The 15,576-nt window shown below is 59.2% G+C and overlaps 2 protein-coding genes across 4 annotated transcripts in view; both read right to left on the bottom strand.

The window, feature by feature from the left end:
- The window catches only part of ARHGEF4 (Rho guanine nucleotide exchange factor 4), a 207,709-nt gene that overhangs the window by 1,498 nt on the left and 190,635 nt on the right, over positions 1-15,576 (bottom strand). For 2 of the 3 annotated variants that reach the window (XM_031008717.3, XM_055380702.2), the window contains 8 exons: positions 6,689-6,868; positions 5,529-5,705; positions 5,281-5,460; positions 4,258-4,490; positions 3,775-3,904; positions 2,169-2,300; positions 1,210-1,453; positions 306-383 (listed from right to left, as the gene is read on the bottom strand). In XM_031008717.3, the coding sequence (XP_030864577.2) occupies positions 306-383; positions 1,210-1,453; positions 2,169-2,300; positions 3,775-3,904; positions 4,258-4,490; positions 5,281-5,460; positions 5,529-5,705; positions 6,689-6,868 (1,354 nt within the window). The remainder of the gene's footprint in view (positions 1-305; positions 384-1,209; positions 1,454-2,168; positions 2,301-3,774; positions 3,905-4,257; positions 4,491-5,280; positions 5,461-5,528; positions 5,706-6,688; positions 6,869-15,576) is intronic. The other variant, XM_031008718.3, reaches the window with a different exon arrangement.
- On the bottom strand, positions 10,472-10,642 carry SMIM39 (small integral membrane protein 39). The gene has a single exon (XM_055380752.1). It carries the CDS (start codon positions 10,640-10,642, stop codon positions 10,472-10,474), a length of 171 nt encoding a protein of 56 aa, XP_055236727.1.

The following is a 15,576-nucleotide window of genomic DNA, read 5'->3' as shown; positions in this document are numbered from 1 at the left end:
GGAAAGCAGCTCCATCCCTACACCGACCCCAGATGCCTGTCAGGAAGGAACCCTGGGGAAACAAGCATTGTCACCAATGGCCCTGATCTGGGGGAGCCAAGGTGTTAAGAGTAAGGATGTCAACCATATACTGACCCAAGCTTCCCCAGTGGCCCCAGTGGTTCCTTTGGGAACAAACAGCTGCAAAGGGCAGTGGGCCCCCCTCAGGCCTGGTGGCTAGCTGGCTTGGCTTTGTGGTTCAGAGAAGGGAATGTCAGCAGGGTAAGGACCGGGCAGCCGAGGAGGTGGGGCTGCTGTCCGCCTACCTTTGGGCTTCCCTGTGACCTGCTGCTTGCTGACATTCAGCATGGCCTGCTTCCTCTGCAGTTCAGTGATGGAGAAGCCTGAGGAAGGGGCACAGGTGAGGGCGCTGCCCCACTTCCTGGCCCCAGGTGCAGTTCTCTGCACACCTGCACCTTCCTGGTGCCCAGGGTCTCATCATGTACTGGGGACTCAGTACTGGCCACAGCGGGGACTGTTGCCCATTCTGCACAGTCAGCTTTCCTTGGCCAACCAGGGCAGAGGGCATGCTCTGGTGTCCTGTCCTGGGGCTCCTGGCAGAAAATGAAGATCCCCGAGTCCTTCCTCTGCCCGCCCATCTCTCACCCTCACTCCATGTCTAGTGTCTTTTCCACTGCAGTGGAGGCTCCTTCCCAGACCAAGAGCCGACCTGGTCACTGTGGCGGGTAATGTGGGGGCCCGTGGACAGGAGGGAAGGTGTAGTGGGGAGACGTCTGCGTGCATGGGGCAGGGGAGGCTTCTGAGGCCAGTACCCACAGCCCACTCCAAGGCTCTCCCAGGGCTTTTGCTGGCTGGAAAGGGGTCCCCCAGGTCCCAGCAACCCAGGGCACTAAGCAGAGGACCCCGTCCTATGGAGTGTGTGCACATGTGAGCGCGTGTAGTGAAGCAACTCCCCAAAAGTCAGTAGACCCATGCCTTGGGGCTGAACTCTGACAAACCGTATCATGGGATGCGGTCAGGTAACCCTGCCATTGAGGTGATGAAGGCAAAGCCTTATGCTCATGACTGGGACCTAGAGGTGCCTGGAGCCTTGCTACACCCTGCAACCTGAGAGGGCTGAGCGGCGCTCTCCTGACCGGCAGGCGGCCAGGCAGGCGGGAGCGCCGGGTGGGCCCTGGGGGCGGGGCAAGGCCCAGCAGGGTCTCGAACCTGTCTCCTGGTCCAGCTGCACCTGCTCCCTCTCCCTGGCAAAGGCCTTGAGCCAGCGCTGCTTCTGCTCGGGCTTCTTGGTGCACAGCAGGTGGCTGTCCCCTGTGGCGCCACAGTGCAGCCGGAAGGCGTTCTTGATGCTCACATGGAGGTCTCTGTCCTTCCCGTCCTCCAGGTCCACCACCTCCAGGCCGTCCATGTCCAGCCGGCCCTTGTAGTACAACACGTCGCGGCGGAGCAGGTCCTGCCAGATGCTGGCCTCAGCCCTGGCTGCTGAACCGCTCCCCTGACCATTTCCTGGCTGCTCCCACCTCCTCTCCCCAGCCATAGGAGGGGCTGCTGGTGATGCCTCCACCTCCCCAGCAGACAGTGAGATCCTGAGGGCAGAGCGTGCCTTCTGCAGCCCACAGACATGCTGAGCCATGAGCGGAGAGGCCTTGCTCCTTTATTTTGCAGGTACTGACTAGCCCGGGGTTGGCCCTGTCTTTGAGGTGGGGAGACTAAGACAGTGGCTCACACCACACGTAGGAAAGAGCACCCGTGGACAAGGAGGGCTTCATGGACATGAGGCCACTGGGCCATGTTTTGAAAGAGGAGCAGAAGCCGGCAGCGTAGAGGAAGCTGGGAGGTGGCTAGAGCAGGGGACTCCAGGGTTGGAGAGAGGGGATGTGGAGGTTTGCAGGGAGAGAAGAGGTAGCTTGAGGAGCAAGCAGCGGCCAGGTCAGGAAAGATCATGCTCTCAACAGCACCCGGCCTGGTCAGACTGTGAAAGCCGCCTGCTGCTCCTGGGCCACCAGGCTCACCTGCAGAGAGCCACCCCATCCCAGCCCCAAGGGTCTGGCCAGGCTCCCCGGGTATGGTCTGGCTGGCACCTGTCTTCTGGGCAGCTGCTCCCAGCCCTCAGCTCCCCTCCCTCCACTTGCTCAACTTGGGGCAGCAGGGCAGAGCAGCTCTGGTACCTTCTTACAGTAGATGAGCTGGTGGTCAAAGAGAAAGAACATTCGCTGCTGGCTTTTGGCTTGAGGCTGCGTAACTCGAGTCAGCTCCCCGGAGTAGATGAGTTCTGAGCTCCTGACCAAGAGATCTTCTCCCTGGGAAGATCCCAAGGAGAACCATGAGCCTAGCATACCCAACCGTGGGCTCCACTTCCTGCCCCCATCATGGGTGGGTGGGGCACCTCCCCCTGGCCTTGCCTGCAGTGCCTACCTGGCCAGGCCATGGTGGGAGGGGGAGGAAGAGGTGGCACGTCTGGCCTGAGTTGGCTGTCCTTGCAAAATAGGAGCCCCCTGTCACCAGTGGCCTCTGGTGGCTCTTGGGCACTGGAAGTGTGGCTAATCCATATTAGATGTGATGTCAGTGTAAGATACATATTGATTTTGAAGACTTCATATGAAATAATGTAAAATATTTCATTAATGATATTTTAGTTGATCACAAGTTGAAATGCTATTTTGGAGTTAAATGAAACATTATTAAAATTAAATTCACTTGTTTTTTTCCCTTTTTAAAGATGGCTACTGCGTAGCATACGATTCCATATGTGGCTCACATACTAGTTTGATTGGACAGTGCTGCCCTAGAGAAGAATTAGGCCTGTCTGGGATTCACCTCTGAGGCCAACCTTTGAGATCTCTAAGGAGGCCCTCTTCCCAGCTAAGTGCACTGAGTACCTGAAGGTCCATCATCCACCCTTGGGCTTCATACTTTTAGACTAAGCCCTGCCCTGGTCTCATTCTACCTTGAAAATGCAAACGCCAGCTGGGAGTGGTTGGCGGTGGCCTGTTTGGGATGAGTGACTCTGGAGGGCCCTGAGCCAGGGCTGGGCCTCACAACTGCCCCTATTCCTCAGCCCCGCCCCAGGGCTTCTGATTCACTGTGTCTAGAGGGTGGGGCCCTGGAATCTGTATTTTCATAATGTTCTGTGGCTGATACTGATTGATTTCCAGGCCATTTCTCTCGCTGACAGCTGGTGCATGGTGGTGGCAGCACCCATGTGGGTAGGGAGCCTTCGGGAACAGATCAGGAGGTGGCAGATTGGCAGATGCAAGTGGGGGTGGGTGGAGGGGGACAGGAACATCGTCATTAGTTCTAAGGCAAGACTGGCAGATGCAAAGGGAAATGTGCAAGTCAGACAAACAGAACCAGGAGGCTCTGATGGGTGGCGATGCATTTTTGGTCATGCTGTGTTGGGCCTGCAGCCTTCTGTTAGGAGTCCCAGAAGTGAACTAAAACAGGGATCTGGCCTGTCCCCTGAAGGCAGAGGAACAGAACACAGCTGAGGAACACACTTCCTCTGTTGAGGGCTTCTCCTGGGCTGGCTGGCTGCTCATGGGAGGAGTTTCACATAGAAAAGAGGCCACCAGGTGCCAAAGCCTGCTACGGTAGGCAGCAGCAAAGGTCCAGAGCCCACGCTGGGGACAGGCTTTCACACCATGAGCATCTGTTGCTAGCTCCCAGGAGCGCAGCTCCCTGCTTCAGCTCCCTTCTGGATTTTTCAGGGGCAAGCATGATTTTAAAGCAAGGGGCCAAGACCTCCTGGAATTTTCTGCGCCCCCAGGCCCTCACCTCCCAGTCCTCTATGGAGCTCTGCCACTGAGCAATCTTGTCAATGTTCTCAAGTCTCCGCTTCCGCTCGTTGATGAGCTGGGCCACGTTCTTCATGGCATGCAAGGCGGCTTCAACATCCTTGAAGTCCCTGGGGCAGAACAGAGATGGAAGGCTGCTGCAGGCTGGAGACAGAGAAAGGGTGAGGATCCCCTGCAGCCCCCACATGTGGAGCTGCTTTCCTCTGGGGCTGTGCCCTTTGACCACATCCTCACTATCAGATGCACAGCCCCTCTCTTCTCCATAAATGGCAAGCACAGAGCAGAGCTTAATATCCTGTTGGCATCCTCTTCCCCCATTGCAAGGAGCTCATCAGGACAGGGCTAGTTTTCTGTGTGTTGCCCCAGGGCCTGCAGCAGTGCCCAGCACACTGCTAATGCTCAAACTGGCTGACTGGAGGCATGCAGAGGCGTGGGCTGCCTCCCTGCCTCAGTGCCCTCCTACCTGTGCTGGGGGTGCGTGTATTTGAGCAGCTCGGCCAGCTGCAGAGGGTACTTGCAGATCTTCTGCACTGGAGTCAGCAGGAAGCCATCCAGGGAGATGTCAATCATCTTCTGCAGCAGCCGGCAGGCCTCGAAGAAGTACACGTACTTGCTGAGCTTGGTGAGCCGGGAGAGCTCCACGCAGGCGTTGGGGTGGTTATTGCAGTACTCCGAGTAGATCTGGAAGTCGGCTTGCTGAGGGGCACAGCTGGAGGTTAGCAGAGCTCTCTGCTGCTCCCACAGGCAATCCAGCTGCATGTCTGGGAAGGGCAAGAGCCTCTACATTTCCTTCAGGAGCTGGGCTGGGGGCTAGGGGAGACCCAGGCTCTGTGTACCTATTTCCCTGGGGCATAAGCTACATGGAGTCACACACAGGGGTGGGAATGGTGAGAATATGAGCAGGTGTCCCGGCTGCACGCTAGCCTTCTGGGTGAAATCCATGATAACAAGGACGGGATAACAATGCCAAAAGCGGCGGTGGTAGGGGGGTCGGGTGGGACAGGCATCCTCTGCTCACCCTCGCTCGACTGCCCAAGAGGGCCAAAACAAGGCCCTTCTCTACCAGGTGAGGCTAGGAGGTGTCCACTTAGAGCGGCCCAGTGAACCTTGGTAAATGCCAGCCGGCATCTGCCGCCTAAGCAAGCTGTAAATTCTCCCTGTGTGAGAAACCCCAGAGCTCACTCTGAACAGCCCCTGCGGCGCTCAGCAGGCCTCTGCCCTCCTATCTGTCAAAGCAAGTCCTTCCTGGGGGACGCCCCAGCCCTCTGCTCCCAGGAGCGTTCCCTGACTTGGTTTCGCCACACAGAAGCAGAGACCATCCTAAAACTGTCCTGAAGGGTGCGGGCAGCGGGGCAGATAGAGGGCTGGAGCTGGGGCCCAGGCGTTGTGGAAGGTTTTGGGACCAGCCACCCGCTGTCCGCGCTGGTGCCCGCGGCAGCCTCTGTGAACGCAGCGCCCAGGTAGGGGCCGGGGGCCGCGCGCTCACATGCTCCAGGAAGCAGGCACCCAGCTCGCTCAGGTGTGGGCGCTCGCGGTTGAACCTCTGCTCCAGGGCCTTCACGAAGGCCTTCTGGCAGCGGTAGATGTCCTCGATGTTCCCGAAGATGGTACGCAGCTGCTCCTCGCTGAACATGTCTGCGCGCTTGCGGCACTGCCGGACGTAGCCCTGCGGGCGGACGTGATTAGGCCTCCCCCGACCGGGTCCCCAGTCACCGCCCGCCGGCCGGGCCTCACCTCGCAGATGTCGCGCAGGTGCTTGATGTAGTCCCGCTCAGTGCTGAGGATCTCGTTGATGACGTTGGTCCGCATCTGGTCCTTGCTGCTCTGCGCCTCCGCCCCGCCGTCCTCCGCCCCGCTGTTCCCGGCCCGAGGGGCCTCGTCATCCGCGGGCTCGTCCTGATTCACCCTCAGCTGCAGGCCATGCGCGGCCGGTCAGTGCCCCGCATCCCTCGGAGCAACGCCCCGTGCCCTGCGCCGCAGCGGCGGGAACCGGGCCTCGGAGGCCCCAAAGGGTGCACGGGGCGCAGGGCTGAGGACTGGCCGGCCAGCTCCCCCCACCACGCCACCCACGCAAGTCCTGGACCAAGGAATGGCGACTCCGACGCCCGCAGCCGCCGTCAGTGTGATCCGAACACTGATTTGGCCTCCTTCCTAGACCCTGCTTGTGCCCGGCACAGAGGCTGGAGCGCTTGCTGCAGTTCCTGAACCAGTGCCTGCTCCTGCCAGCCCCAGCGGGCAGAAGCAGGGGAATGGGTGGCGCGCCCGCTGGCTAACATGCAACTTGGGGAAAGGCTTACGGTGCGGAATGGACAGTTTCCCAGGGGATCTGGGGCAGGAGGAGCATCTGAACACCAGGGCCTGGGACCTCCCCGCCGGACGGCCCTCAGCTTGGACGCCCTGAGCCAGGCCTTTTGGAGACTGCACCTGGATTCCTTCCTTGAAGACTGGAGACCCCCTTAGATGGAATCCAGGTCCCCTCTCTGCTATCTCCAGGGCTAATAACTTGACCGTGCCTCAACTTCTTCAGGTGTAAGTCATGGTTCCCATTCCCGGGGCTGTGTGTGAGGTGAGCAGTCCCCTATCAGTGCTCTTCAGGGCTTGGGAAATGTCTAGCGCCTGGAGTTGCGGGGGTATCGCAGAGGGGTGCCTAGTGTCTGCACACACTCATTTCTCGACTGCTCTCCTCTCTGGCCCCCGAGGGCTCACCAGAAGAGGAATGGGAGCAGGAGTAGTGGCTCTCCAGGAGGAGGAAGGCTGTGACACTGCGCCCCGACACCCACCACCCAGTGCTCTGCACCTAGGATGCCAGAGCTGTTTTGGGCTTGGGTTTCTCTGCAGAACCAGGTAGCTTTTTATGGGCCCAACTTGGGAGAAGCTGGGGCTTGGAACCATACCCGAACGAAGCTGGCTGGAAACCAGCCCTCGCCATCGGCGACCCGGCCCCACCACCACTCTCTGTTGGTGGCATCCATCACTTCGATGACGTCCCCAGCTTTGAAGCCCAGCTCCTGGTCGTCCATGGTGACATGGTCCCAGAGTGCTTCAGCGCAGACCACACTGCCATCGCTGATGAGCTGCCGAGAGAGCCACGGGCAGGCGGGTCAGTGGGGGAGGCAGCCTGGGCCTCCCTGCTCTCTGTCTCCACTCCCTCAGCAGCCCTGGGAAGAGGGGATCCTGACTTCTTTACAGAGGAGCTGACAAGGCTGCCTCTGACAGGAGCAGGGCTTTCCTGGGGCAGGGGCTGTGTTCTGGGCATGTCTAGATTATCAAGGCTCAGTGATGGAGCCGGAAGTGAGCTGACCACAGAATCTGATCCTGTCACTGGGACTGCCAACTGCTCCCTGTTAGCATTCCCAATCCAGAATTCCTGGGGGCTGCAAGGCTGCAGGAGGGAGGGGCTGGGCACTGCAAGGCTGCAGGAGGGAGGGGCTGGGCACTGCAAGGCTGCAGGAGGGAGGGGCTGGGCACTGCAAGGCTGCAGGAGGGAGAGGCTGGGCGCTGCAAGGCTGCAGGAGGGAGGGCCTGGGGGCTGCAAGGCTGCAGGAGGGAGGGGCTGGGCGCTGCAAGGCTGCAGGAGGGAGAGGCTGAGGGCTGCAAGGCTGCAGGAGGGAGAGGCTGAGGGCTGCAAGGCTGCAGGAGGGAGAGGCTGAGGGCTGCAAGGCTGCAGGAGGGAGAGGCTGGGCTGCAAGGCTGCAGGAGGGAGGGGCTGGGGGCTGGTGCCCTCCTGTGGGCTTCTTGTGGATGAGCATTACCTGTAAGGTCAGCCACCAACCACAATGCCCCTTCATCCAGGTAGACAGTGCCCCGCCATTGGAGTGATTGGAGCTTGTTTGCTGTGTGTTTTTCAACACTTGCAGAACCAACCTCATGGCACCCCTGCTCCCATCCCAAGCCCCAGAGATGCCAGCACCAGCTGAGCAATGCCCCTTCTTAGAGCTCTAGGTCCCAAGCCCTGTGATCCTAAGTTTGAGTTAGTCCAACCTCTTCTCTTCATTTCCCAAGTTCTAGGAGAAGCAGAAACGTTTTGCAGCTGCTACCTCTGTGACAGGCACTTCAGGACTGCTCTTACGCAGTGTTACCCAGTCAACCACATTATACCTAGCCGACCATTCTTCACATGCTTCTCTCTGCTCAAATAACCAGCGGAGTGCCTTGCTCCAGAGTGGTGTGGACTAAGACACTGGACGCTCCCCTGCCTCTCCCAGGCAGCCCTTGCACGCCATGGGGCTGACCCCTGCTTTCTCCTAACATGGGATCTGTTTCTGCTCCCTGAATGATGAGCAGTTCTAGGGCCTTAGGGCAGGAGAGGAGGAGTGGGCTGGGGCTGCACAGGAGGTGAGGTCCACGCCCCTCCCTGCTAGGACCAGGTGTTGGCACTGGCTGTCACAGCTGTGGGCCTGGCTAGGCGGGTCAAGGATGGGAATGTCACAAACAGGCCCTCCTCTGAGCTCCCATCCCAGGAGCCCTCCTTTCACTTCACTGGGTACTCCCTAAGCACTGTGTGAATCCTCACCTCAACATGGAAACCAAGAGTGGGGCCAGTCCTGTGTTCCAGCTAAGAGGCCTCTGCCTGAATGGGCAGGGTGAGGGCTGGGGCTGGCCACTGGAGCACTGAAGCTCCAGAGCCTGCTTGGGATGGTGCTTTCCTCCAGGGGTCCTGAGCAAGCAAGTTCAGGGAAGGACAAACCTTCTCTTTCCTGGGGGTAAAACCTGCTCCAGTCCTGATGGACGCTCTCCTCAGAGTGACCCATGAGCCTGTGAGCCCAGGAACCCTCACAGCGCGGCAGCCACGCGGGGGCTGCAGACCTCCAGAGGCCCCCGCGGGGTCCCAGGCACAGAGCCCTGGGTTATTCCTGGGGGCAGCAGGCTTCCACAGGGGGCCACTGCTCTCATTGTCGGCCACAAAGACCTTCTGCAGGTGGCCTCCAGATCATGAGCTGCTGCTGCCACTCAGATGAGATGAGACAGGAGGGCTCAGGCGACCATATGGTAGGAGCCCACCTGCCACGGTGGGGAGCTGGCTCACCCCGCTGAGGCCCTGAAGAATGACGCTCCAGGGAAAGAAGGAAGCAGACATGGCAGCCTGGGGACACCAGTGAGAGCGTGAGCTGTAGGTGACATGGCCCTGACCTGAGGTCTGTGACACAGGCTGTGAGGAGGTGACCCGACATACTCAACATGGCTCATTTTCCCACTGCTTCCCTTCTCAGGAGGTTCTTGCCTGATATTAACCAGGTGAGGTGTCACCCTCTGTCCCTAGGTTCCCTTAAATGAGCCCTGAGCGGAAGCCTGGTGCCCCCATTCCCCCTTCCTTTATGCTGCCTGTCCCTGCAGGTGGGACTGGGTCCGGCATAGGTGGCCCCCCACATAGCTGCCAGGGAAGGTCACCAGGTGTCGGGCAAGAGGAGGGCTTCACAGAGAGGCCAGCTTCCAGGCACCATTAGGGACAAGCCCCACACTTGTCCTGCCCAGTCACCTGGAAGACCTTGGGGAGGAGGGGAGGAGGTGTTAATTGCCTTTGTCCCACCCTGGCAGAGGGACACGTGCCGTGAGCAAGCTCTCCTCCTGTGTCTCTCACCAATGTAAGGATGTCAGCCCCTTCTGCATAGCCTCCCACTCGGGAGGTACTCTAATTTAGAGTTAGGAGGAATGTGAACTGTTTGTGTTGTCACCAAGACAAAATGTGGCTCTGTGAGGTCAGAGACAGTTTTGTAGGACATCAGAGTTATGCTCCACCTCCGATGCTGTTGCGCTGGGTGCGTTTCTGGGCAGAGGCCCTTTTTGGTGCTCGTAGGCACAGCTGCACCTGAGCCAAGACACAAGCCAGGCAGGCCCAAGGGGCAAGGAGTCCAGGCTGCCTCTCTGCCTGCAGGGAGTGGAGACTGACTCTTGAGACACAGCAGGGCTGTGAAACTGGCTGTTCTATTGTGGGAGAAGGTCCCAATGGAGGTGCACATTTGAGACTAAAAACAGCCCAGGGTAGGGAGCGGGATCCCCTCCTGTGCCTCAGGTTCTGACAGCCTCCAGAAGGGCAACGCTGCCAGGCTCTGCCTCCAGCTACTCCCTGTGACCGCCACTGCCCTCCCCACCCTGCCCACCTACCAGACGTGCAGGGTGGGGACGGCTGTGAACACCCGCAGGCTGTGCAGCAGGGGTGGGGGCTTCAGAGGGCCCACGTGCAAGGGGGGCAGGAGGGGCTCTGCCCGTGGGAAGACTGACACCACGTATTTTAAGGCCTAAAACAGGAAAAACAACTGCAGGTAACATGCGCAGCGGTGCCCGGGGGTCTTCCACACACCTGACTCAACCTACACAGATGCAAGCGCGGGTCGCTCACCCAGCGGTCACATGCACTCCGTTTCCAGACAAGCAGCCGGCGAGCCTCAGCTGAATCCGCATCCTCGGTTACTCGCAGAGACGCGCCATTTTGGCCTCCCCCCTCGCCCCCGCAGCCCCCACTCCCCACAGGGCACAGAGGACAGAAGGACCCTGTGACACATGTGCCACCACGCCCCTCAGGCACCCGCTCGGCGACACCCCCGGACCAGGCCCTGGTAGTGAGCACATGGGGTGGAAGGAGGCCTTCCCTCCGCGACCAGTGCGGAGGCCGCGGGTGGCAACGGCTGGAGTGCCGTCGCCCGCGCCACTCACCCCGGCGCGGCGCCCTGCGCGGCCGCTCAGCGGAAGGCCAGCAGGAAGATCAGTACGACGTTGATGAGAACCAGGAGCGCCAGCACGGCGGAGACCACCACGCGCTGGGCGCCGGGGGGCAGGTTGCAGCGCAGCAGGGCGCGCAGGGCGTTCCCGGGCGCCGCGGGGCCGCGCCGGGGCTGCGGGGCCCTCGCCATGGCGCCCGGCCTCTCGCTCCGTGCGGCCCCGAGATCCCGCCGCGCAGGGCCGAGCCGGTGGCCCGCAGCGCCCGGAGAGAGGCGGGGCGCCTGCGCTCGCGGGCCTGGGGCTCCTCCCGCGAAGCCGGCGCCGTGCGCGCGGCGCCTCCCAGGTCCCAAGCCCTGGCAACCCTGGCAACCAAGCCGGCTGTGCGGGCGGGGGCGGCGGCGGCGGCGGCGGCGGGCTGGAGAGGCTCAGAGGGGCCGCGGCGGCTCGGGCGTGTGCTGCGCTGCGCCCTTGGCACCTCCTTGGAAAGGGTCGGAAATCTCCACGCCGGCACAGCAGTCCTGGCCCTGGGCTGGCCAGTGGCACAGATGGCCATGGGGGCGCTCGGGGATGCCCCGGGACCTCCTCGTTTCAGAGATACAGAGGCCAAAAAGCCTGGCACCGGCGCTTTGGGGAGGGATGGGCCAGGGACTCTGATTCCTTACAAGGACTGGCCGCAGGCCCCCACTTCACAGATGAGTAAACGTGGCTCTGAAAGGTCAGGGATTCTGCTCAGTCATAAAATCACGCAGGAATGCAGGGATGGTGGAGGCAGGATTTAAACTCCGGTGGGAGCGATCCACCCTGAGGGGCCCCTCTTCACTGACCGCAGCGTCCGAGCAGCATTGTGTTCCTTTGGAAAAGCCAGGCGTCCAGGGCTTCCTCTGCCTCCACTCGACACAGCCTGCAACCTTAACCCTGTAGGTTTCAAAGCTCTTGTGCAAGAGCTCTCATTCTATCCTTAAGAATGACAGCCCAGGTACAGTCAGTGTGTCCTTCTGAGAGATAAGAAGACTGCAGGGGAGAGGGCTAAACACTCCGCTCAGGCATGGGCAGAGATTTCTGGGCAACAAGCTCAGTGCTTTGAATCCTGGAGCAAGAAGAGTTCCTGGAGGGCAGGGAGGGGCGCACAGAGGGAATGTGTGCAGAGACTGGGTATTCCCATGGGAGTGACTTCGTATGCTCTGATCTCTCTGTGTGTGGCCAGCTCTTGGCCACCCCTTGCAAGGATAGGTGAGTGTACCCTGAATGTCACCATCCTGTTGACTGTAAAGCAGAGTGGATGCCACATGTGTGTGCATGTGTGTACACAAGGGGTACCTGTGTGTGCATGGGCATAGGTACCTCTGTGTAAGGGGATACCGCTGTGTGTATATACATATGGGTACCTGTGTGTATGTGGGTGGGGTTTCCATGCATGTGCCTATGTACACATGTGGGTGCCCGTGTGTGTGTGCAGAGGAGTGTCAGGGATGTGTCCAGAGAGGCTATGTGCCTCCCTCACATCTGAAGGTTCAGCCTGGGCCCATCCGCCTGGTGTACTGCTCATGCCCAGTTCTTTAGAAAACGCTGGTCTCCAGGTTTGCTCCCCCAAACTGTCAGGAGAATAGGGGGGATCAGAAGACATCTAAAGTCTCGCTGGTACCCCCAAATCCCAGCACTCCTCTAGTAAGATGGTGATGTGTCCTCTCATGGGGTGTGGCTTCGAACCCCTGACGTGTGGATGCTTCATTGTGCACCTGTGGCCTCTGAACAGCTGGCCACCCAGAAGGGTACATGTCCTCTGGGCCCTGGGTACAGTGGGTCGGTGAGCTGGATGGCCGGCACAGGCACTGAGTGCTGGAGGGTCTACAGCAGCCTGCTCAGCCACTGGGCCAGGCCTGGGCAAGCAGGGGTTGGTTCTTCAGCCCCAGCTGGGTGCTGCGCACATCCTCTGCCCCATGCACAGCAGGGCAGCCTGGGGAGGACTGAAGGTGGCTGAAGTACCCCTGACTGAGGACTGAGCAGGGTCCTTCTCCCTGCCTAGGGGCCCCCAGCCTCTATATCCCAGAGAGCTGGGTTTATGGCAGGAACGGCAGTGGTAACAGCTTTCCTATGTGAGTTTCATGACCAAAAACCTAACAGAAAAGCTTGAAGGCAGACAGGGTGCGGTGGCTCACACCTGTAATCCCAGCACTTTGCGAAGCCAAGGCGGGCAGATCGCTTGAGCTCAGGAGTTCGAGACCAGCCTGGGCAACATAGTGAAACTCCATCTCTACAAAAGATACACATATTAGCCAGGAGTGGCGGCGTGTGCCTGTAGTCCCAGCTACGAGAAAGACTGAGGTGGGAGGATCACTTGAGCCTGGGAGGTGGAGGTTGCAATGAGCCAAGATTACGCTTCTGTACTCCAGCCTGGGTGACAGAGTGAGACCCTGTCTCAAAAAAAAGAAAAGAAAAGAAAAGAAAAGAAAGCTTGAAGGCAAAGGCCTAGGCCCTTGAGGGGTTGGACAGACAGCTCCCACCAGGGAGGGGAGTGGCCCAACTAGGCTGGTGGCAGGACTGAGGTGCAAGCAGAAGGGAGACATAGGTGTCTGGGGCAGATGAGGGGTGAGCCCCCAGTGCTGTGGCTTTGGGAGGACAAAGGGAAGAGGAAAGCCACTTTGGAGGGGCTGGCCACCAGGTGACCTTGCAGCCCTGCGCAAAAGTGGCAGCAGTGGCCCCAAGGAACTGTGAGCTGCTCCTGCCCCGCCTCATGGAGCACCTAAGCCCAGCTTGTTGTCCAGCCTAATGAGGATGAGCACAAGGTATCTGCAGCACTGACAGCCATCAGGCTCCTCCCTGGGGCTGAGGAGGGGGAATAAGAGCCAGGTCAGGACTGGGGAGGGATGTCCAGCAGCACGGGAACTCAGGGAAGACAAAAACACCTGGAGTGAGTCAGAGTGACTCCATGAGGGGTGACCAAGAGCTGGCCTCATGTCCTATAGCATCCTCGGGTTGTCTCATGGAGAATGCCAGGAGAGCAAGGGCAGTGACCCTGCCCTGGGGACATCTGTCCCCAGGCCCGACCTGGCTCTTGTTCCCCCTCCTCGGCCCCACAGAGGAGCCTGATGCCTATCAGTGCACCAGACACCTCGTGCTCATCCTCACCAGGCTGGAAGACGAGCTGGGCTTAGGCACTCCATGAGGTGGGGCAGAAGCAGCTCACAGGATGCTGCAAGACATGAGGCAGGGGACAGGCTGCTGTTCACAGGTGCCAGTGGGCAGTGGGAGACCCTAGACCTCCCCAGCAGGAGCCAGGCTGACCTCTCCCCTGGTCACATCATGGCTCGCACTGGCAGCACTGCCCACACGGTGGTGGTGGTGGGGAGGGAGCTGGGTGGTCACTCTCACTGACAGGCGCTTCTGGCTTTAGCTTCAGAAAAAGTCCAGGGGGCTTAGGGTGGCCTCAGGCCTGACTGCAGGGGCACAGTGCAGCCCAAGAGGGTCAAGAGGGAGGGCGAGGAACTGGGCAGACAGGCCCAGGCCTGGGCCATGGCCTTGGGGGTAGGCCCTAGAGGTGCCAGTGCTGGAAGAAGAGAGTACACTCCTGGGCACTGAAAACAGTCAGCATCTGCGTTCCTTAATTTGCCTGGCAGGGACTGGACACTCACGAGGGGCAGGGCACAGAGAACTCAAGGAATGCAGAAGGAACGAGACATTGTGCCTGTTTGCACATTCCTCAGGCCCATAGGGGACAATGCAGGGGCCCACACAGACACGGCCTGTGGGCAGCTCCCTGCAGGCAGGACCATGGCTTCTGCACAGCTGCATCCTAGGGCCTGGTGCCTCCCTGACGCAAGTACTCACTACACACGTTACATGTATGCAACACACACCCACACCCTTTATGTACAGCACGTGCACACACATCTGTGTGCAAGCATAAAAATCACTCCTCATGTACCTGGAATGCAAACTGCCTCGCTGCTCTGCCCCGAGTGGGCCGCTCTCCAGGCCAGAGGGTTTGCATTCGTTCTGCTTAGGAAATTGCAAGGTGGTTTCCCCTTCTGAGGGAGGCATCTGGCTAAACTGTGACCCTTTCTTGTTCATGTTGATGTCAAACATCTTAGATATTCCTTGGCCAAAGCATCTTAGAATGAACAACTTGTCAAGGAACTGAGAGCTCAAAAAGATAAGAAACGGTCACAATTTAGCCCCTACATATTCTTAGAAAATAGAAGTGAATGTGTGATTTTAGGGCAAGCCAAATATTATTTAGTAAGGACTTTTCTCTGACACCTGTTGCTTTGCTCATCTCTAGATATTAAAGTCACGCTAACCCCCAGCAAAGCTTCTGGCTGAGCCCGTGGGAGTGCTGCCCTGAAGGCCCGGGAACTGGCCTGTCGCAGGACAATCACTTCTTATCTTTTCAGTTTCTGATGAGTGAGTCCACTTAATGCTTCTGGCGGCTCCTAACAGGCAGGCACCACCTTTCCTGAGTCTGCAGTGCAAGCTAGGCACAGTGAGGGCTCCGGTGTCACATCCACCCACAAAACACAGAGATGGCCTTGCTGCAGCGCTGTGCTGGACCCAGAGAGGCCTCCAAGCCCAGGCCTGCCCTTCTTACTGCCTCTCTCAGGACAGCCTTTCTACATGAGGATCTGGAAGCACTGGTAGCCTTCATGAGGTGCGTGGATGCCATCTGGGACAGGAGCCAGCCTCCCCAGCACCAGCCTGCAGCATCGCAGGAGACGGGCTCCCTCTGCCTGACTTCCTGCTCTCCTCTGTGATGTGTGTGTCCTTCTCCCTGGGGACACGCGCCCTAAACGTTAAGGCAAAGCAGCAACACTCCATCTGCTCAGCAACCTCCAATGCCAGGAGAGACCTCTGAACCAAACAGGACCAAACAGGCGCTTACACAATCTAAATCTAAACTGCCTGCCTTTCCCTCAGAAAGATGACAGAGCCTCATTTTTTGGGTTATTTTTTCAGAGAAGTCCTGGCTCTTGGCCTTTCTCGGCCAAAGCATCTTAGAATGAACAACTTGTCAAGGAACTCAGAGCCCCAAAAAAACACCTCTTCGCCAGCAGCAAGATGTGACAATCCATAATTTTATCCTCAGGTAGGAGACACACAACTATGAAACGCAGACACAAGATCAACGCAG

The sequence above is a fragment of the Gorilla gorilla genome, chromosome 11 (genome assembly GCF_029281585.2).
Source record: "Gorilla gorilla gorilla isolate KB3781 chromosome 11, NHGRI_mGorGor1-v2.1_pri, whole genome shotgun sequence".
NCBI lineage: Eukaryota > Metazoa > Chordata > Mammalia > Primates > Hominidae > Gorilla > Gorilla gorilla.
This window is presented reverse-complemented; position numbering and strand designations above follow the sequence as displayed.

Coding starts and splice junctions, on each gene's coding strand:
- SMIM39 (XM_055380752.1), bottom strand. CDS start 10,642: ATGGCGAGGGCCCCGCAGCCCCGGCGCGGCCCCGCGGCGCCCGGGAAC.